Source organism: Narcine bancroftii, chromosome 3 (assembly GCF_036971445.1).
Source record: "Narcine bancroftii isolate sNarBan1 chromosome 3, sNarBan1.hap1, whole genome shotgun sequence".
NCBI classification, from domain to species: Eukaryota; Metazoa; Chordata; class Chondrichthyes; order Torpediniformes; family Narcinidae; genus Narcine; species Narcine bancroftii.
The window spans coordinates 264,263,322-264,285,907 of record NC_091471.1 but is presented as its reverse complement, the minus strand read 5'-3'; the positions used below and the strand labels follow the sequence as shown (position 1 = coordinate 264,285,907).

The 22,586-nt window shown below is 44.2% G+C and overlaps 1 protein-coding gene across 3 annotated transcripts in view; it reads right to left on the bottom strand.

Moving 5' to 3' along the window:
- fbn2b (fibrillin 2b) overlaps positions 1-22,586 on the bottom strand; it is a 231,149-nt gene that overhangs the window by 38,684 nt on the left and 169,879 nt on the right. For 2 of the 3 annotated variants that reach the window (XM_069927972.1, XM_069927974.1), the window contains 14 exons: positions 21,414-21,539; positions 20,932-21,057; positions 19,991-20,113; positions 19,298-19,423; positions 16,051-16,176; positions 14,723-14,845; positions 13,276-13,398; positions 9,712-9,837; positions 7,906-8,028; positions 6,166-6,288; positions 4,632-4,793; positions 1,595-1,663; positions 1,387-1,512; positions 585-710 (listed from right to left, as the gene is read on the bottom strand). In XM_069927972.1, coding sequence (XP_069784073.1) covers positions 585-710; positions 1,387-1,512; positions 1,595-1,663; positions 4,632-4,793; positions 6,166-6,288; positions 7,906-8,028; positions 9,712-9,837; positions 13,276-13,398; positions 14,723-14,845; positions 16,051-16,176; positions 19,298-19,423; positions 19,991-20,113; positions 20,932-21,057; positions 21,414-21,539 — 1,728 coding nt within the window. The remainder of the gene's footprint in view (positions 1-584; positions 711-1,386; positions 1,513-1,594; positions 1,664-4,631; positions 4,794-6,165; positions 6,289-7,905; positions 8,029-9,711; positions 9,838-13,275; positions 13,399-14,722; positions 14,846-16,050; positions 16,177-19,297; positions 19,424-19,990; positions 20,114-20,931; positions 21,058-21,413; positions 21,540-22,586) is intronic. The other variant, XM_069927973.1, reaches the window with a different exon arrangement.

Here is a 22,586-nt window from a genome sequence, read left to right as displayed (position 1 = left end):
AAATTATGGATGATTCAACACGAGATGAAAGTGCTTGCTACATAAAATTTAACTGCATAGGAGTGAGTACTACAGATAAATGAACACTAAATGCTATTTATGAGGTTAGAACAATGAAGACAGCATCTAGGTGAAAGCTACATGGGAGTTCCAGTGGATGCTACACAGTTAACAGCATCATACAGAAGTGTTTGGCTACTCACAAATATCTTTAACCACCAAGTAAAAGTGCTCATCAAACACAAGGCCATCTCCTCTACAGGTGTTTGTTACCTGTGAAAAATTACAGGGTGTCCTATTTCAATTGATTTTCAGTGGGTGCTAATTGTAACTAGTAGGGTGAAATCTCCAGGCTAAAGAGATGCATTTAGCTTATGTTTATGATCTCTAGCTGCTTTCATAGATCTACAAACACTCGGTCCTGAAGAAATCTGGTAAATTATGGAGATATTAATTATTCACAACTTCATGGCTGTTTTAAATTAAACTCTGAACACGTTACTAGTCCTGAACATGACTCTGACTCTTTCTGGTTTAGAACATCGTAAGCTATTGTGAATTTTTTATGCAGCTGGTAGTCTTACCCATACAGTTATTTCCTCCATTGACCTGCATGTACTCTGGAGGGCAGACACAGGTATAGTTGCCCAGGGTATTGTAGCACGTTCCTGGCCCACAGATCCCAATGTGGGTGGTGCACTCATCGATATCTGAATAAAGATATTCGGTTACAATTAATTAATTCCACCAACAAAAGGTCACAGAGAGGATAGCAGAGGAAAACAGAGTGGATGTGGCTTCTATAGATTTTCATAAAACACTTGGCATAATTATAAAACAGTGGATCCAATTGGATACAAGGTGATAAAGTGGCAGCAATTTTTTCTTTGGCTTGGCTTCGCGGACGAAGATTTATGGAGGGGGTAAAAGTCCACGTCAGCTGCAGGCTCGTTTGTGGCTGACAAGTCCGATGCGGGACAGGCAGACACGGTTGCAGCGGCTGCAGGGGAAAATTGGTTGGTTGGGGTTGGGTGTTGGGTTTTTCCTCCTTTGCCTTTTGTCAGTGAGGTGGGCTCTGCGGTCTTCTTCAAAGGAGTCTTGGGGTAAAAGGATGTTTTGCAGGACAGATAGACTTCTATCACATATAAAGGAATTAAGTATTAGGGATTGAAGTCCAAGGAATGTTCTCTTTACATAGTGTATTTAATTTCACTTAAAAATGAAAACAAATAAAACTAACCAGTCAGGAAAGTTAGAATTGCTGGCAGTCATTAATGTTAAAGACCATTTGAATCTACTTGAGAAAAATTTGCAGATTTGCATAACAACACTGCCTCCTTCCTGATTCAAAAATTGGAAAGGTTCAGGCCAATAATCCATTCTCACCTTCACAGATACGGGTATCTTCGTTTAGGTAATAACCAGCAGGGCATTCACACTGGAAGCTTCCAAATGTATTGACGCAATTTCCACCTTGGCACAGGCCTGGTAGTTCCTGACACTCATCGATATCTGTCGAGAACCATCAGCAGTCACATTACAATCTATATGGACCACTTTTTATAATAGAATTTTATTGAAATGGATGACTTACCCTCTAGGATAACAGTGATGGGGTTTGGTCTGAACCCTTCTCCTCCTGGACAGAGTGTCTTGTATTCAGCTAGAATAGAATGTTCATTGTAAAAGGTAATGTTAAAGTATACACATTAAAAGGAAACCAATTCTCAAGTGGATGATCCTTCCCTTATTTCCCCCTCAGTTCCAATCTGAATAGTAACTTCATGACACTCTCTCTCTCTCTTCCCTCTCCTTGGTCACCAAGACCTAAGAGCTTGATTTCGGGAGGAAAGGCTGAGGGATTACGCACCTGTCTGCAGTGATGGGAAAGAGCAGGAGAGAGTCACAATCTTTGTTCCTGGCAGTCCATAATTCAGAAGGCCTCTCCTAGAGCCAGCACATCAAGGCAACTGTAAAGGCACACCAACACCTCCACTTTCTCAGAAGTCTGAAGAGATTTGGCATGCTGTTGGATTTTCTACCCAATTTCTTCAGGTGCACTGTGGGAAGTATATTGGCTGGTGGCATCACAGCTTGGTTTGGCAACTCAAGTGCTCAGGAACGCAGAAGGCAGCACAAGATGGCCGACATCATAGAGGACCCCCATCACCCTAGTTACAAGCTTTTCAGATTGGGGCACTATGATCAGTGGAGTGCCTCAGGATTTGGAACAAGGACCCTTGATTTTTGTAATGATTTAGACAAGGATATTTGTGGCAGGGGGAGTAGGTTTGCTGAGGACTCAAAAGAAAAATACGTGATACAGTGGTCAGTGAAGAAGGTTACCTGGGTGTACACCAGGATCTAGTACGGATGGGGACCTGGAGTAATTCTTAGATGCAGTTCAATTCAGAGAAGTGCAAGATGCTATATATGGGCAAAATGAACCAGGGCAGGACATACTCTGTCAAAGGCAGTGACCTGAAATGTGCTATGGAGCAGAGGGTTAGGGTTAGTGGGTAAGGCACAAAAATCTGCAGGTGCTATGGTTGTAGTAAAAACGCAGAGGTGCTGGAGGATCTCTGCAGGTCTTGCAGTGTCCATAGGAGGTAAAAATATTGCAGTGATACAACACTAAACTGGCTGCACTCTTACCGGCCTACTGCAGGGAGCAATCACTGTACCTGCAGGTAGGCAACCTGAAGGCTGGCCTGCCTGCTGTCAATCACCAGTCCATATAAAGACTCGCGTCGGCCCCTTTGGGAGCAGTCGGGTACGTGGAGCCAGGAGACCTGGTGTGTACGTTTAAGCTGATTAAAGCCTGTTGTACAGTCTGTGAACTTTGTGTCTGAATAGTTCACAAAGCAGTGCTCACAGATAATATTAGTGATGTTTCAGGCTTGAGCCTTTCTTCAAGACAAGAGCAAAAAGTGGGGAAGGGGCTGTAATGATATGGATTGTACATAGTCATTGGCTGTTAAAGGCACGGGCTGGCCTGCCCCCTGATGACACTCTCCCCTGGACTCCTCCCCTGTGGCCTAGGCCATAAAGGTCGAGCCACCTCTCCCTTCCCTGCACTTCCCTAGCTTGGATCCGGGCCAGCTCAAGTCTTCTGTACAATAAAGCCTATCGTTCCCCTCAATCTCTGTCTTTGTGGTTATTGGGGCAACTGGTAGTGCCCATCAGGGGCCTATATTAAAAAACTGGTGAAAAGGGAAGAACTGGAGGGGGAGTACAGACCAACAGACAACAGATGTTAATTGGATATGATAAAAGGACAGGAGAAGAAAGGTGAAAATTGATTGGGGGGTCATTTTTGACAGGAAAGGATACAAGGAAAAGATAGGGGGTGCTAACGGAAAACGGAGAAATCGATGTTAATGACCTTAGGTCAGAGGGTGTCCAGATGGAATAGGAGATGGTGTTCCTCCAATTTGTGGGTAGCCTCAGTCTGACAGTGTTTTAGATCATGGACAGACTGCACAGTGAAATGAGCATTTGGGATGCTTGCCTTCATTGGATACAAGTGTTGGGATGTTGTGTTGAAGTTATATGAGATGTTGGTCTGGATACACCTGGAATATTGTGTGCAGTTTTGACCACTTAGCTATGTGATTGTAAAGTATATTATAAAGTTGGAAAGGGTACATAGGAGGCTGACAAAGTTGTTGCCAGGATTATCATGAGAAATTGGGAAAACTAAGTCTGTTTTTCTTAAGGGTATGGAAGGTTGAGAGAATATCTTATTCAGGTCTATAGTATCATGAGGAGTACAGGTAAGGTGAATAGTGACAGTCTGATTGCTGTAAGAGGAGAATCAAAGACGAGAAGGCATAACCATAAGGTGGGTGGGATTTAAAAGGGACAGGAGAGGACCACTCAGAGGGAGATGAGAACATCTCCAGACCTGCCAGACCAAGTGGGTCGAGGCAGGTACATCAATTTCCTTTAAGAACCACTTGGATAACTACATGGATGGGAGGACCTTGAAATAGCATGGGCCTCATGCGGGCAAGTGGGACGAAAACAGGAGGGCATGTTTTTCGGCTTGGACAAGATGGCCTGTTTCTGTGCTGACATGCACTTTAAAATGGTGATCATAGTTGGTTTTAAACTAACTACAAAATTAAATGATACAAGTTCAAACTTTTTATACATATTTATTTTAGCACCAATGCTTTGTGGTGCTCTTATCAACACTTCACTCTGTGAAAGGATCAAGGTTCAAGAGGATGATTTCTGCTCAGAAGATGAAACTGTGCTGGTTACTAGTTATAGACATACTGCCTGTTGTACAAGCAACCAAACCCCTGGATACTGAGGGCAGTAATATTGTACCTCATTGCAATCAAGGGTAGGAAGAACTGGCCAGGTGTCAGGCTGTTGTTGCTGGATTCCATGCTGCAAAATGTCAGCATCCTGCAATAACTGTGGCTGATTGGAGCATGCAAAGGGATTGTGTTTGTGGAGCAGGTGGAAGGGATTATGTTCTATTGAATCTCCTTGAACTTTCAAGCAGAAGAAGACATTTCTTGCACCTTGATCTGCTTAGTCTCCCCTCAATGGCTGCTGAGCTGAATCCACAATTAAAATCATCGATGAAGTAATCCAAATGTCCTGGCTGCACTTACTTGAATTAACAGGAGGGCAGAATTCGCAGGGGTTTCCCCAGGCTCTTCCCAAGGAGCAGCAGCAAGAGGCTCGAGTGACACCAACGCCAATCTCTGCACTGCAGGAAATGCCTCCATCTCCCCTCGGCAACGTCTCCAGGAAGCAGTTACCAACCCGAGTGTCTGTAATAAAGATAGCGCAAGCAATGAGTTTGGACAGGGAGTATTTCATATGGAGAAGGAACCAGAGAACCACTGAGGATGCACAGTTACCAACGTACCAAAAACAAAGTTGAGATTGTGCAATATTTCTTGAAAGGCAATGTGTGTAATATTTCACAGTGGAGTCATTTTGCTTGTGACTGCTCTAAAGAATGAGGGAAACACTCCTTCAGATGTTAACTTTCCAATTGTTCAGGTGAAAGGTCATTGATCTGAAATGTTAACTGTTTCCTTTTTTATGATTATTAAACCCAAACAAAAAACTATAACCCCTTTTACACAGAGCTTGAAAGCCGGGTTTTATCTGCGTTTCGAGCACTGTGGGAATAAAAATCACAAGATAGATTGTGTCCTGTCTTCGATTCACCTATGTAGGTAGTCTCAGCAGTGGAGCATATGTGACTCAAGGAGCCGGCTTTTCTCGGGTCTGTGTGAGCATGCAAGTCAGCTTCCCAAGACGGGTTATGTTTATGGGAATACCGTGGCTTTGCAGTATAAAAGGAGCTTAAGCCACCTGTCCCCTCACCTCCATGCTAATGCACTGCAATTTTCTTGTTGATTTGAAGTGTGCTATTATATAACAGGGAACAGCAACCCTCAATCGTCATTGCTGGTGACCTTAATCCTTAGCAGGTGCAGTAAACGACAGGGGCAAGAAAGAAGCAGGCTCAAACAGTGTACTTCATTGGAAGTACTGTGGCACTGCAGAGCTGATTGTTACTAGGGCCAAGCTTTGATACGGAGGATGGGGCAATTATTAGTTGAGAGGGAATGAAGCAAATATTCTGGATGTGTCTGAGGGGTTGTTTAGGAGTCAGATGGAGAACGTTCATGATCATAGAATATGACAACTGGTGATAGAAGTGCTGCATGCACATGAACTGTGGGAGAGCTCTAAATGAGTAGGGCAGTCCTCATGGTACAATACATTGTGCATCAGTGAGGAGGAAGCTGTGCGTACATCAGAGGTAGAGGGATAAGGTCTGTAATTGTGCCTGGTATCTTTTATTATAAGGATGGGTACTAGGCTTAAATCATCCCTGCTATCTAGCAGAACACCAAGGAGAAATGCAAACACTAATATTTGATACCAATTTCTTGTGTGCATATTTTGGAAAATCAACTATGATTCAACCAAGTTTGCAGAACATTAACATACTATTATTAAGGAGATCCCTGTGATATGAGTTCAATGGTCAGGTATCCCTGAGGACTCTCTTGACGTCTCAGAGCCTGCTGATTTCTTTGGAGTTTTGTTACATTATAATTTGTACCTTTATTTTCACAAGGCCTTTAAATGTTAAGTAAGCCAAAAAGCTGAAGGGACACTTACCCACACAACCAACCCCTGTGGGGTTCAGCTCAAAATCTGTGGGACAGTTGCACAGGTAGCTGCCAGGAGTGTTCACACAAAGGCCATTGATGCAGTTCACTGGATCACCACATTCATTGATATCTGTGGGAGTAATTCCAGCAGCTCCCAATTAACAATCATCTAAATCACTTAACCATTGATGACTGATCACCCACCAGGTTCCACAACACCCCCTTCCCCTCTCTATTCCCCCGGCCGTCCCTCCTCCCCTTGTTTGTCGCTGTCGTCTCCCTCCCTTCTCCACCTATTATCTCCTGCCTTTGTGACCACACTTCCCCCTTACCCTTTCAGTCAGACGCCTGCCGATATTTTTCCATACCTTAATGGAGGGCTTAAGCCTGAAATGTTGGTTATGTATTTTTATCTTTGCTACATAGAGGATATTGTTTGACCTGCTGAGTTTCTCCAGCTTTGTGATTTTTTTTTTTACTTCCAAAACACAACCTCTACCTTCTAACTCACAGTCCCCTGTATTATTCTTTCTTTTTTCTTTGGCTTGGCTTCGCGGACGAAGATTTATGGAGGGGGTAAAAAAGTCCACGTCAGCTGCAGGCTCGTTTGTTGGCTGACCAGTCCGATGCGGGACAGGCAGACACGATTGCAGCGGTTGCAAGGGAAAATTGGTGGGTTGGGGTTGGGTGTTGGGTTTTTCCTCCTTTGCCTTTTGTCAGTGAGGTGGGCTCTGCGGTCTTCTTCAAAGGAGGCTGCTGCCCGCCAAACTGTGAGGCGCCAAGATGCACGGTTTGAGGCGTTATCAGCCCACTGGCGGTGGTCAATGTGGCAGGCACCAAGAGATTTCTTTAGGCAGTCCTTGTACCTTTTCTTTGGTGCACCTCTGTCACGGTGGCCAGTGGAGAGCTCGCCATATAATACGATCTTGGGAAGGCGATGGTCCTCCATTCTGGAGACGTGACCCATCCAGCGCAGCTGGATCTTCAGCAGCGTGGACTCGATGCTGTCGACCTCTGCCATCTCGAGTACCTCGACGTTAGGGGTGTGAGCGCTCCAATGGATGTTGAGGATGGAGCGGAGACAGCGCTGGTGGAAGCGTTCTAGGAGCCGTAGGTGGTGCCGGTAGAGGACCCATGATTCGGAGCTGAACAGGAGTGTGGGTATGACAACGGCTCTGTATACGCTTATCTTTGTGAGGTTTTTCAGTTGGTTGTTTTTCCAGACTCTTTTGTGTAGTCTTCCAAAGGCGCTATTTGCCTTGGCGAGTCTGTTGTCTATCTCATTGTCGATCCTTGCATCTGATGAAATGGTGCAGCCGAGATAGGTAAACTGGTTGACCGTTTTGAGTTTTGTGTGCCCGATGGAGATGTGGGGGGGCTGGTAGTCATGGTGGGGAGCTGGCTGATGGAGGACCTCAGTTTTTCTAACCAATGCAGCACAATATTAAAGATTTTTCATTATTCATTGTTTCTTGATATCTTCATGGCAAAGTTCAAAGGACGCCCATTGTGGCAGCGCCGTGGAGATTAAATATGTGGGCACCCAGTCATAGTCATACAGCAAGAAACAGTCTCTTGCAGTTCATTGGACAGATAAAAGTCACTAATCATTGGGTTAAAGTGAATAAGGAAGTTCTGACAAGCTGCACAAATCAGAATTCTGTCATACTACAGCTTCAATCTTACCTGCTGGAACTGTTCACCGCTCACTTTATGCCATATTGTGCCACCGTTGGTATGGACTCACCTGTGCAATTGCCCCCACTTCTATCCAGCTCGTAACCATCATCGCAAACACAGCGGAACATTCCAGGCAAGTTCTGGCAAGTGCCGAAAACACAAATGTTCTGAAAGGTGCATTCATCAATATCTGAACAAAACACACAGGTTATTTAGTGGAACCATGAAAGACAAAAATCTGACACATCATCTGTAGTTTTTGAGCTGTTGCATCAGTGATTATACTGTGAAGCCTGTGTATTTATCAGTATACCTGATTGCTAAAACATGAATTTCAGTTTAGATCAGTGGTCTTCAAACTTTTTATTGCCACTCACATACCACCTTAAATAATCCCTTACTAATCACAGAGAATCCAATGGCATACTTAAAGTGGGATGTTAATGGGAAGAAAAAGATTGAAAACCCCTGGTTTAGATCAATGATCTGATATTTGATTCCCATAGGAACAAGATCAGTGCCAGTGATTCTATGTATCCTGAAGTGGATTGTTTTAATTTGACAAGTGCTCATCCATCTGCTTCAACCGCTGCAGTTAGTGGCTTCACAAAATGAAATCTTAGAATGGGGAGGGGGTGACAGGACTGGGGTGGGAGGAGTGGAAATGTTTTGTGGAAGATCCTTGTCATTCTCAGGCAAACGCACAGGAGACTGCAGCTGCTGGAGCCTGAAGCTAAGTGCAACCTGCTGGAGCAACCCAAAGGATCGAGCAGTATCAGGGAGAGATGCCGTTTTGCAGAGTATCTATGCTCTGTCTGTAGTGATCATCCTGAGCTCCCGATTGCATCCATCTCAACTCCCCATCCCAATCCCACACTGACCTGTCTGTCCTGGGTAATCGCCAGTGCCAGAGTGAAGCCCAAATTAAACCAAAGGAACAATACCTCATATTCTGCTGAGACATCTCCATCCCAGTGTACGAACATAAAATTTTCCTCTTTCAGTCCACTCTCACATTTTCTGTACCATTTCTGGTCTTCCCAGTACCCCTTTCATTTTTTTACCTCTTTCTCAGCCACCCTAATCCAGCCCCCATCTATTCTCATCCCTCCCCCACCTCAAATCTCCCCACTCGATTCTGATTTTCTCCTGATACACACGATCAATGACCCCAAAGACTGAGTGAGGAACGAAAGGCTTTAATACACATTAGATTTCGGCTGGCCCAACTCCATAATATGTTCGAATGAATTGAAGGGGGCCGGGAGGTCGACCTTTATGGCCAGGTCACAGGAAGAGGAGTTACAGGGGGTTGAGTCCTCAGTGGGCGGGCCTGCCACTTAAGTACAGAGTAGCAGCAGTATATACATATCACCACATCCCCCAAACCCCATCTTCTTATCAGATTTCAGCACTGGTAGTTTCTGACTTTTAAATCACTCACTCCACTCCAATTTGTGACTCACCTTTACCTGATCCCTTTTTCTGTCTCTCTCTCTCTCGCCCTCTCTTTCTCATCTGCCATTCTTCTGCCTCAGTCCTTCACGTTTCACCTCCAGCTGGTTTACCAGTTGCACATGGGGCCCCTGCCTCATCTCTCGTCTCCTCTTTACACTGGCTTCTCTACTGCCTTTCTCCAAGTCATTGCATTAAACATTCTTTTTTTCTCCCACTGAGTTCTTTTTTTCTCCCACTGAGTTCTAACTTGACCGGTTAAGTTCCTCCAGCAAATTGTGTTTGGGTTTGTTATTTGCGAGGTGTGAAAATCTGCATCCTGGCCCCTGTGCATGTTGAATGGCAGCTGTGTTTTAAACAATGTTACTGCATGTGACTTCCTTGAAACCTTGGGAGTGAGGCCTTTATTCCAGCCCACCTTGGCAAGCTTTGCTGTCTTCTGTTGGTGTGAACCCCATTTCGCATTCACAACGGTACCCTCCAGGAGCATTCAGACACTGGCCGTTCTCGCACAGGTTCACATTTTCTGCACACTCGTCAACATCTGCTCAGAAACAAAGGTAAACTAGTTAGATTCATCATATACCAGTGGTTCTAAACCTTTCTCACCCATACACCAACTTAGGTATTCCTTTACTTACCCCATGGAACACCTTTAACAAATCCACGGACTATCATGTGGGTAAGGGGACGGGGTAAAGGGAAAGATTTCACATCACTTGGAGCCTCCAACAATCAGGAACTCTTCCTGAATGAATTGTTTCTCAAAAAAAAAAGACCCCAGCCTTTTTTTAAATAACCATGTGTCTCATTTCACCATTTTATAAAAGCGATCACTTGACTATCACATGGAGAGGAAATTTCCACTGATCAGTTTTTAAAAAAATGTAGACGTATAGGTCAATTCAGCCCTACATGTCCATGCCGCCTGATGTACGCCCCATTAATCTATACTCCGGTATGTGGGAGGAAATTGGAGCTCCCGGAGGAAGCTCAAGTGGACATGGGGAGAACATTCTTACAGATGGCGCGGGATTTGAACTCAGGTCTGGTCCTGATTGCTTGCGCTGTTAAGGTATTGCGCTAACCACTACACCAACCGTGCCATCCCAACCTGTTTCTCAGATTCTATTGATCTAGAGTTCTGATGCTGTCTCTAACATTTACAACCTTCTCAAATAGAAAGGATTCATCCATGTAGATTTTTGGAGGTTTAAGTGGTGTGAAATATTTTTGATTTACATGCAAGGATTGCAATAGACACACAGTTATTTCAAGGGTTGCAGTGAGAGGGAATGCATGTGGCATACAATCCGCATACCAGAACAAACAATTATTCATATCCCATGGGGTCTGTGTTGATGCCTTCTCCCCAATTACATGGCAGGTGAGGGGGGAAACACCTTTTTTATATTTGATGATCTTGTCCATTGGTATGGCAGGGATTGTAGTACTCCCCACTCCAAGTGCTTGTGGACCCCACTTCCTCCCTCCCCATTTATCAAATTCATGTGTAAATTTATTTTTAAATTTAACTTTCAAATTATTATCCTTTCATCATTCGTAAATGGTTATGTACAGTTACAACCCGATGAAACAGATCTCCACACAAAGACACAATACCCTGTAATCAACAATCAAAGCCAACATATTGCTGGGTGGATGGCGCATCTGGAGTGGAGTCCTGGTGCCCTGTAACCCCCCTCCACCCCACAACCGCATTCAGATGCAGCCGTGGCTAATCCATCTTTTTTGTTTTAAACGGAGATCCAATTTCCAATTAAAATTGTCGGGATCACAGGCCCGGATAGATTCGCTTCGAGTCCTGCACGGATGCCGGCAAGTTCAGTGAGCTTCTACTTCATCGAACACCGTTTCCAAGGATCTCTTCCTCGCATTTCAGTAATAGGCATCAACACGGTTTTTATTATTGTTATATTCACACAGTACCTTCTCTCGTTCGGTAGACCCAAGAGTCTTAGCACTCCTTACATTTAGCAGTGTTTTCCGATCATAGTGAGAACAAAGAGAATGAGAGATTGCACCTTTCTTTGGAGCCAGAGTGGCCTGCTGCAACCATGTGTGATGCCATTTTGTTCCTTTTATATTCAGGTGGTACCGCCAGATATAAGGAACCTGACCGATCATTTACACTGTATTCCAATGCAGAAATCAGTGGCAGTGTGCTGTGCCGACCTACTAACCTCCACTAATAACTCTCTGGAAGTCATAACTGCATAACTTTCCATTTTTCTCAGTTCCATGTCCCTATCCTAATGGCTCACCTTCCATTGCCTCCATCACTGCTGTTGGCAGCGCATTCCATGCACCCACCACTCAGTGTGTGGAAAAACTTGCCTCTTACATGCACCCCCCCCGAACTTACTCCCAACCAACTTAAAACTATGCCCCCCCTCATGTTTGCCATTTCAGCCCGAATGAAAAGCCTCTGGGCATTGCCATAATCTTTCTTACCTCCACCAGGTCACCCCTCATTCTTTGTCGCTTCAAGGAGAAAAGACCAAGTTCACTCAACCTACCCTCACAAGGCATGCTCTCCTATCCAGGCGGCGTCCTTGTAAATCTAATCTGCATAATAGGGTGTCCCAGTGACATAGATCCAATACTATCAACCAGTAGCACTTACATCAAGTGCTTTGAAAGCTCCAGTCTGAGCGGTGACACGGATTCATTCCAGTTCGCATATCAAAGAAACAGGTCTAAGGCAGATGCCATCTCACTGGCTCTACACAAAGCCCTGGAACACCTGGACAGCAAAGATCCATACATCAGGATATTCTTTATTGACTAGAGTTTGGCATTTAACACGATCATCACCTCAAAACTGATCAGCAAACTCCATACTCTGAGACTTAACACACTACTGTGTAATTGGATCGTGAATTTCCTCACCTCCAGGCCACAATCAGAGAAGAGTGGTAAGAACTTCTCTTCCACAATCTCCATCAGTATTGGAGCACCACAGGGCTGTGTTCTTAACCCCCTCACATATTGGAGTTCAGATGGCGCATGCACGAGAGTCAAGAGCGCAAATTCAATATCATCAGGGCGCTCAACTCTCGCGCATGCGCCAACTGAACTCCAATAGGCGAACCCACCATGCAGGCACCAACTGAGGACTCACACATATGCACAGGAATCAAGATGGCTGAGCTCAGCCTATGACCCCGGGACGCCAACTATCAAGATAAGCAAGGACCAAAACGTGGAAAGATTCGCCAAGGTTGATCAACTAATTCAGGAAGCTTTAAGTTGTTATTGTCAAATCTAGGATGACAAAAGATTTGATTAAAAAGTTTGCTTTAAGACTTTGGTACTCCACGCATGTGGGCAAAATTCCAACTTGTGTCCATTTTGAGATCCTTCGGTCCCAATTATGGTCGTAAGTCGGGGAGTACCTGCATTTACTGATCATTGTTAAAGGGACTATCTCTCAAATTGACTTTGTTGGATCGAATGTTTTTGATTTATCAGCTATTTACAGTGAGACTCCGGTCCTGAATAAACGATCTCCCAAATTGCAAGCTGGGATGTGATTGTTGAGAAATATTCAGGCACACCTGGACAGCTAGGATATTCAAATCAACATTTAAGTCAAACGGAAACAATTATGCACAGTAGAGAACAATTTTTCAGCACTTCTCTCTCTCTCTGGCAAGTCTGTGGGCTTAGAATGTCGTGGTGGGAGAATCTTGAGAAAGTTCAGCAGATCCTGAAGACAGCAATGAATTTATCCAGAAGCATCAGGGGGCAAAGGCAGCAAAAGAGCTTCAGAGATACAAAACCATCATATTCCAAAATGTGACCAGACTTAGCAGCCTATCTGGAATTGCCCATGTTCTCAGAGCACAATGCAGCAGACTCTCAACTCAGGCAGTGTGCAGCCAATCACTCTCTGTCTCTCACTCACCCCCCATCCCCCGCCCCGCCCCCCAAAATCTTCTCACCAGGACCTCGTTACCTGAGCAACTGAAGCCATCCCCACTGAAACCATCCTTACAGGCACAGCGGTACGAGCCTGGCGTGTTCATGCAGTTAGCACTGGGGTTGCACTGGTGCTCTTCCGTCGCGCACTCATCCAGATCTGCAACAGAACAATCAGGACACCAGAAGTCAAGTCTCAGGTGCAGAACTAATCTTCAACTCCTGCAAACTTCTAATGGGCAGCATTAGAACCACTCGATCTTCAGCACTTGATTGCAGACAATCTTAAGTAATACTTTAGCTTCTACTTTGGCCACAGGTACAGATTTTGAGCAATATATACAAGACCACAGCATGAACCTACTCAACAATCTAAACCTTTCCATAACTAATGACCCTCTATTTTCCTTGCACCCATGTGACTGCCTAAGAGTCTTTTAAATATACTGATTGTACCAGCCTCCACCACCACCCCTGGCTGTGCATTGCAGGCACCCATTACTCTCTGCTTAAAGAAATGTACCCTTGACATCTCCCCTAAACTTTCCTCCCATCACCCTATATAAATGTCCTCTGGTGTCTGCTTCTGTCACCCCAGAAAAAGGTGCTGGCTGTCTGCCAAGTACGTGTGGGTTGAAATGGCCAATTAAGCTGGTAATCTGGCAGTGTGAAAGGTCCCAACTGGGCAGGGTGAGTAAAATCAACTCTTGGTGGGGGGATTAACTCATGATTAACTCATTAATAACTCTGTGGCAGTGTGAACGGTCTACTTGACTTGCTGGTTACCATGAGTGCCTGTGTGCTTGGGTCAGTCTGGCAGTTATATTTGGCAGCACGGCTGGCTTCAATCTGACATTAACGCCGGCCCGCCCTGTGAAATACAATGGCGCAGTTGGCTGGGCTGTCAGAGCACAGCTGGCCGCGCTGTGAAGTGCAGTTATATTTCACAGCGTGGCTGGCCGCACTCTGACATCACCCCAGGGGTGAGGAGGTGTTTTACGGGGTAGTTAGAGTTCCTGGATTATTAAATGGTAAAAGTCTTCAAGAATAAGCATTAAATACTCGCCAGGAGCTGGTGGAGAAACAGGAGAGAAGAAACAGTTATTGTTGTATAAGATGCATGGACAGAACTGATGTGACAGTGTTACTTATCACCTTTGGTAAGCAAATCAAGAAGTCGAGGTTCATATCCTATTCCATAAACACAATGGTGCTTTCAATAACTGCCACAGGGCACAATAGTTAACTTAGGTGGAAAACTCAAGAGTATGAATGAGGAGTTGTAACACTCACAAGGAGCTGTGATGGCAAATAAAGGGTCAAGAGGCTTTCTAACTTTAGCCTTTCTTTCTGAACTCCAGAATGTTTTGGGAAAGCTTCAAAGTGGTCAGAGATCAATTTCCTCTTTCTTACTTAAAATAAAGAGGAGATACGAATTCAGCTGGACGAACCAAAAATAAAATCTCAATCATCAACATACTCACCAATGCACTCAAGACCATCTCCGATCCATCCGTCACGACATCTGCACTTGAAGCTCCCTGGCACGTTCACACAGGAGGCGTGCATGTCACAGTTGTGAGCTCCAATTTCACACTCGTCAATATCTTTGAAAAGGTTAGAAGTAACATGAAGCAGCTAAGCTTTAATATTGCTCAAGAGCCCTCTGAAATATTCTAGCATTCAAAATGACACAACATATCACTGCTTTGTCTGCTTCCATAGAAATAGTCCAAATAACTCCATACGACTGGTTTCAGGCTCCTGCTTCATTTTCCTCTGGCTTAAATATCACAGATTTTGATCCCTTTTCCTTTTGGGGAATGGGGAATAAGGGAGGGAAAGGAATAGAAAGAAGAAGGTTGGTCTTGCATTTATTATCTTCAGATATCTGAAAGCTAAAGTACGACCAAAATGATGCCACTGTTCCAATGCAGGAAACCGGTAGGGGTGAAATAAGCCAACAGACTAGAACTAGCCCCAAGATTCAATGGTGGGGGGGGGGGGGGTAGATTTTGGATAGAGAGGAAGAGGAGCTGCTTTACCCAGAGATCAGTGCATTTGCGGAATTCTCTGCCCAAGGAAGCAGTAGGGGCTGTCACATGAACTGTATTTAAGACACAGTTAGATAGATTTGAGCATAGTAGGGGAACAGGAGACAGGTGGAGCTGAATCTATGGTCAAATCAACCATGAACTTATTGAATGGCAGATCAGATGTGACAGGCCAGATAGCCGACTCCTGCTCCTGTTTCTTGTGTTCTTAAAACAAAGAACACGCTGCCTCATATGGCTTATACTACAAACCCAGTCTATTCAGTGTACGATAAAGTTACTGACATGCCCCAGGGCAACATTTTTGGATGTGGATTATTCCCCAGGAATACCCTCATCTTGCTCTCTTCTGGGTACAATTCTGTGGCCTTAAACTGCCCCTAAATAAACCCTGTCACTTGGGCAAAACTAGTGGGAAATGAAAAACATTATCTGGATTATCTTCTGAGGTTGGACATTGCCAGGGCAGAGGCTTGACATCCTTTGGGAGAGTGTGGACTTTAGGAGAAGTGAGATGAGTGACAAGCAGATCCAAGGATTCTGATACTGTGAAAAAAAAATGAACTCAATACAGGGAGGATGCAGGAAGGTTTAACCTATGGAAACCAGGATGTTGACAATTTAAACATAAAAATATCAAAAATAGTTGCAGTACTTATGTCCTGCTCTGAATAAGAGTTTCTGATTTGAGATCAGAGTAGAGTTTGAATTGCACTTTAATGGACTTGCAGAACAAGGTGCCAAGCTCCCCAACCCACCTGTACATCCTGTCGTCCCCTTCTTCACAAAGTATCCCAGCTGGCAATGGCAGATGAAAGAGCCTTTGGTGTTTTCACAATCGCCATGGAGACAGATGTTTGGATTTAGATCACACTCATTCACATCTGGAAAGGAAGTTCACAATGAAGGACAATGGAGTTGGACACCACAGCAATTAATTATTTTAAATTTAGATGTACAGCAAGATAACAGGTTGTACCATTCTGGCCCAACAGCTATGTCGCCCAATTTACACCAATTACCCTACATCCCCAATATTTTTTGAACAGTGGGAGGAAACCAGGGCCCCTGTGGATAACGTACAGGGAGAATGTACTGTTACGGGCCCAAAGGACTCCAAAACCCAGCAGCAATAGACATTCACCAAGACAGGTGGTTTTTAAAAAAATGATTTTTAATCAACTTTAAACATGAAAACAGAATCAAACTTTATCTTATCTCTATACTTAACTAACCCAAATTAACTCCCTTCTAATTCTAAGCGCACATGTATGTAATGTGTTTGTAAATTTAAGAAAAGTTCTTCGGTTCACAGTTCAATCTCACTTCTCCTTCTTCCAAGTTATCTGGATGCAGGCAATTCTTATACTGTGCACAGAATTTAACATGTATAAAGTTCACCAGGCTTTGGTGCTCGAAAGGTAAATGTTTACTGCTCAAGAAGGTTCTTGTAGGGTTTGCAGAGTGAGATTTTTGTTCCAGGATTTCTACAACTGAGGTACCACCAATAGTCACCTCAAGGTCTCGCTGATGAAACTTGCCCCATCAGGGTTTTCCTCTTTCTTCAGGCTACCACCACAGAGTTCCATTCTATTCTTCTTATTCCAAGAGAAACATCAGACAGATAGCATTTCCAGCCATCTTTGGAACTTTCTGTTTCCAACCAGCTCTTCCTGGCTTGGTTCAGCCATGACTGTTCAGTCTCTTTTTAGTGTCACACACACTAGCTGAGAGGGCTTGTTTTCTAGCCCTCTCTCTCTCTCTTTTCAACTCCAACTGAGACTGCCAGAAAGCCCATGCGACTCTCTCATTTGCAAAAACCCCCACCTTCTTCAGCAAACAACAGGAGTTCTTCTCCTTGGTCAAGATGTTGTCTTAGATAAACAAAACCCAGGAGTGACCTTTCTGTGCACTCTGTCGAAACCCTTGAAAAGAGTTTCCAACAGCCAGAGTGTCCAGTGTCTCCAGTCCATTAATTTTATGACATCAGTTCAATTAGCACCTACTTGTGAAATGTGCATTACATTCTCCAGAGATCCTGCAATGTTATTGAATATGAATTCTTCAGTCTTTCAAACAAGATCTGTTTTAAAATATGTGTATATATGTAACCCACTAATCTTACCCAAATCCTAAATATTTATAATCCATTACAGTACAAACTCCTTATAGTGTTGGATTCGAACCCCGGTCCTGATTGTTGGCGTTCTAAGGGTGTGGCACTAACCGCTACACCAATCGTGCCACCCTACTACACCAATTGTGCCACCCAGGCTAACTTCCCAAATGCAAGGATTGAACCAACACCCTGTTCTGTTACACCAAGGCTGCTAGTTCCATTTCCAAGACTGTGCTTTATGCTATTTCATTTGGTCATAGGTGAGAATTAGCAGTGGCTTTAAATTTGTTATGTAATAACTAAACAGTAAAAATCATTGGATTCCAGCCTCACCACAAATAACCTTGGCTCTAATCCCCTACTCACCACTCGGTCTTTCCTCACACCCAACCAATCCTCCCTATACCTTTCATTCATCCTCCCTTCCTACCCCCTACTCACTATTCGGTCTTTCCCGCCTCCAATAATTCTCCCAACTTACTCGGTCCTTTCACCTCTCCCAATCACCAATCGACCCTTCCTCACACCCAACCCATTCCCTCCCCCCAAATTCTTCTACATGACCCTCCTTCACAGTCTGCACTCATCCATGCCCAAGCTCCTCCCCTCACACCCTGTTCTCATCCTCCCACTCAACCCCCTCCCCTCCAACCCAACACCCTCCTCCACACCCTGCACATCCTCCCACCCAAATCCCCTCCCACCCCTCCTCTCATACACAACCCTCTGTAGCCTTGCTCTTACCCAACTGACCCGCTTCACCTCACTCACTGCTGGTTCTTTCCCTCAACAAATCCCTCAACTCATTCTGTGACGACATTCCACTCACTCACTACTGCATTCTTCCCTCCCACCTAACCCCAACTCCCCCAGTGCACCCAGAACACTGGGTCTTTCCCTCCCCAAACATATCCCCAACCCATTCATCACTGGGTCCCTTCCTGCCACATCCCACCCACTACAACTGGACTCTTCCTCCAACCCAGCCTCTCCTCCTAATGCCCACTCACTCTTAGGTCCATCTCCTATGCATTAATAGGAATGTTCACCTCTCCAAGAGCAGGAAGGAGACACTAAACTTCAAGTCAAAGTCTTGGTAACATTGCACTTTATGTTTTATGTGCCTTTTCCATGCCCTCTGGGCTGTTTACCAAGACTGTTTGACTTGCACGGATTGGTGACACCAATAAATGAGCTAGATCACAAACTCTAACATCACATTCAAAGCTACTACAAGTATACCCTGCTTTATGCAAATTTGCTTTTAAGAAGAAACCTCTGTTTGCTTTTACAAAATGATCTTTGCTTTTAAGAAAAAATGTGGCAAAAGCAGCAAGCTGTTATAGAAGCTGTGCGTATATCCTGAAGGATCAGTGTGGGGAACTGATAGCAGGCTGTCAGGGGAGTGCAGGGCAGTGGGATCAGTGTGGGGACTGGTAGCGGGCTGTCGAGAGAGCACAGGGCAGAGGGATCAGTGTGGGGACTGATAATGGGCTGTTGGGAGAGCGCGTGACAGTGGGGTCAATGTGGGCTCTGGTAGTGGGCTGTGGGGAGAGCGCGGGGCAGTGGAATCAGTGTGGGGCCTGGTAGTGGGCTGTTGGGAGAACATGGGGCAGTGGGATCATTGTGGGGACTGATAGTGGGCTGTTGGAGAGCGCGGGGCAGTGCGTCTGGGAACACTCAAAAATATTTTCCATAGAAATCAATGGTGATCGCTTCTTCGCTTTACACCATTTCAGCTTACGAAAGGTTCTGTCAGAAAGCTCCAATTTCGTAAAGTGGGAATGCCTATATTTGAAAAGTAGAAAACAAGTTTGGAGTATTCTTCCATTCATTGGTGTCATCTTATTCTCAATTTACATGTGATATCTCATTATGATTCTTACCCAGACAAGTTCTCATGTCCATGGAAGCCATGAACCCATCGTAGCAGAGGCAGCGATATTCTCCAGGGATGTTGGTACATTGTCCACCTTCACAAATATCAGGATTCTCCTCACATTCATCAATATCTGAGGAAATTAAAAAACAATATCATCTTTAATTTGACACCAATTTCACCCACGAGCTTCTTGCTGATCTCTCTGTGCTGTTAACCCTCTTTCCCATTGGCAAGAGTCAGTGTTGCTGGGAAGAACAGACCACACCTTATCTGGGAACAGGAGGTGCTTTATCTACTGCTTTACCATTACTGAATGTAGTCAAGCTCCAACCACATCAGGTATCGGAACTTAGCATTGGCATTTAACCCCTTAAGCTTCTTCCATGGTTAAATCTGTAGTCTAACTTTTTGACCAGGTCCTTCAATGGCTTTGGTTGCCAAAAGAAGAAGCCTTAAAGAGATTAGTCCAATGCTTCAGAAAAGAATTGTTGTTATCCTTCAACAGTAATGACCCAATCCATATGGTTTAATGTTAATAAACCTCCTCACTCTGTGAAACTAGTAGCAACAATTTTGTTACAAGTGAAAATAATGTTGTATAAGGTTCAGAAATAACATCATCTTCAACAGGTAACATTGGTTGAAATGACCCTGATGACTCCGATACGCTTGATGCTAAATGTCCAATGAGGCCTACCTGCACATGTCCTCTTGTCAGGCATCAGAGCGTAACCCTCACCGCAGCTGCATTCGTAGCTTCCTTCTGAGTTGGTGCAGTGTGTGTCACATCCCCCGTTCATTATGGTACATTCATCAATATCTGAAATGGGAAGATGATAACTGAAAGCTGAACCTCTACGTATTGCAAACACATGTTTTTTATCTCAAGGGGAAAATCGAAATGCAATTCCTCCTCCGGAAATTCAATGAAAGACATCCCCATTAAAATGATATCTGCGGGAATAATGCAATGAGGAAAAATTTAGAAAGTTGGGATTGGTTTATTTTGTTCAGTTATCTAATATAAAAGGGAGATAATAGATTCCAGTGAGGTTATGGCTCAAAAACTAGGGAATATTAAATAAAATCTAGCATATTCGGTGAGGAAACCTTTTCACAGAATAACTAGCAGGTGGAATAACTTACCGCATTGGACTTGAAAGAAGTAGTTCTTTGGAATAAAAAAGGACAATATGAAAGATTTTTGGAGTGGGAATGAACTGATGAATAAGCCACGAGAAACAAAAATGCTGCATATGCTGGAATCCTGAGCGAAAAATGAGAGGCTGGTCGGGCAGTGTCCATGGACAAAAATGGTCAGTCAACTTTTCAGGTCGGGGCCCTTAATCAAGATTTGAAGTCTCACTAATGAATAAACCAGGCTGTTGGATGTAGTTGACGGTAAGTTTGGTGAAAGAAAAGATGGAACTCAGGGAAATGAAGAGAAAGTATGTGGATAGGGCAGAGTTAAGCAGTACTGCACTGCTGCTAGCTCTTCATTCACCAAGCCTAATCTCCCTTGCCCCAAAGGATATAGAAGTATCTGAGCAGGTTAAATAGTGGTCATTAGTTTACACTTTAATGTATTGACTAATGCTGGCCCTACTGATCTTCAAACTCTATGCCTTTCTTCCTTACCCACACAGCCCTGTCTGTCACTGGTGGCCTGGTAACCCGAGTCACAGGCACACTGATAGGTCCCAATCATGTTCACACAGCGCCCGTTCTTGCACAGGTTGTCACTCAGCGAGCATTCATCGATATCTGTAACATGGAATAGAGTTATGAATGCAAAATATTCACAGTCCACTCCTCAGAGAGAATAACCAACAGATAATACACTCAACTCAAAAGAGTCAGGGTTATTTCTGAAGCCTTTGCGATCAACAATGGATGCAGAGAGGAGCATTTACTCCAGTGGGTCATAATCCTTCAGGTTTGGCCTTGAGTTTCCAGGTTGGTGATGAAATCTCTGACCAGAATTGCCCATTGTTGGTTTCTCATGCCTTGGAGATGATATTTGTTGGAAAATCTACCTTCCTTCCACGGGTATAACTTTTTGTAAGTGTCCTCAAGTCTTGGCAGAACGTATTTTAAAGTGCATTTGTAAAGTTTCTCACCTATGCAGCCATCACCATCAGAGGTCAACTCATGACCCGGTGGGCAGATACATTCATAGCTGCCCTCTGTGTTCACACAGGTTCCCCCTCGACACAGCAATGGGTCTCTCTCACACTCATCGACGTCTGCACACAAAAACAGAAAAGTGGTATCAGTGGCAAATAAAAAACTTTACCTTATCTTAGCATTGCAGTAGTCAGGCAGCAATTTTAAATGGTTCTATGCTCCTTGACTAAGAGCAGAAGTACATATGTAGAACCAGTTAGGTGAGCCAATTTTGCTTCTCATTCTGCAAATGCACGTACAGAGAACCAGCAATAGTTTCATAAATCTAAATAACATGTTAATGTTGTTTCCAGATGTGATGAGGTATAAGGGTGAAAACAAGGAGGGTCTGTATGGGTGGAATTGGTGATGGTTTGTAGGGGTGAAATGAGGAGGTTTTATGAGTGGTGTGGGGGGGGGGGTCATGGGGATGAAATGAGGAGGAGGAGGGGCTATGAGTGATTTGAGTAGGAGGATTCGTATAGGTGGGGTGACGTTAAGTGGAAGAATTAGTGTAGCAGTTAGCACCACGCCATTACAGTGTCAGCGATCGTAACCGCAGTTCGAATCCTAAGCTGCCTATAAGGAGTTTGTACGCTCTCCCCATGTCTGCATGGGTTTTCCCTGGGGACTCTGGTTTCCTCCCATCATTCAAAATAGACTGGGGGGTGTAGGTTAATTGGGTGGCACGGGCTCATGGGCCAAAATGGCCTGTTAATGTGCGGTTTGCCTAAATTTAAAAGAAAGAAGAGGGCTTGTAGGTGTGAGGAGGTATATAGTACAGGGAGTTATGAGGAGAAGGACAGTGTGAGGGATATCATGGACCACAAGGAAGGTACACATTGGAAAAGATATGATTAGGAGAATGATAGTATAGGCATGGGTACACATTAGAAAATTAATTCAGTAACAGGGTGATGGAGAAGGTAGTCTCATGAAATTTAAGAAACATCTGGACAAGCATTTGAATCACTAAGATGTAGTAGGCTTAGGACAAAATAGGCTGATAAATGGGATCAGTACGAATAGGTACTTGGTTAGCATATGAGCTTGAGGGCTTGCTTCTCTACTGTATGACTCTACAATCACTATTAGTGCCTTTCCTTCAGACTAACAAAAAGCAGTGG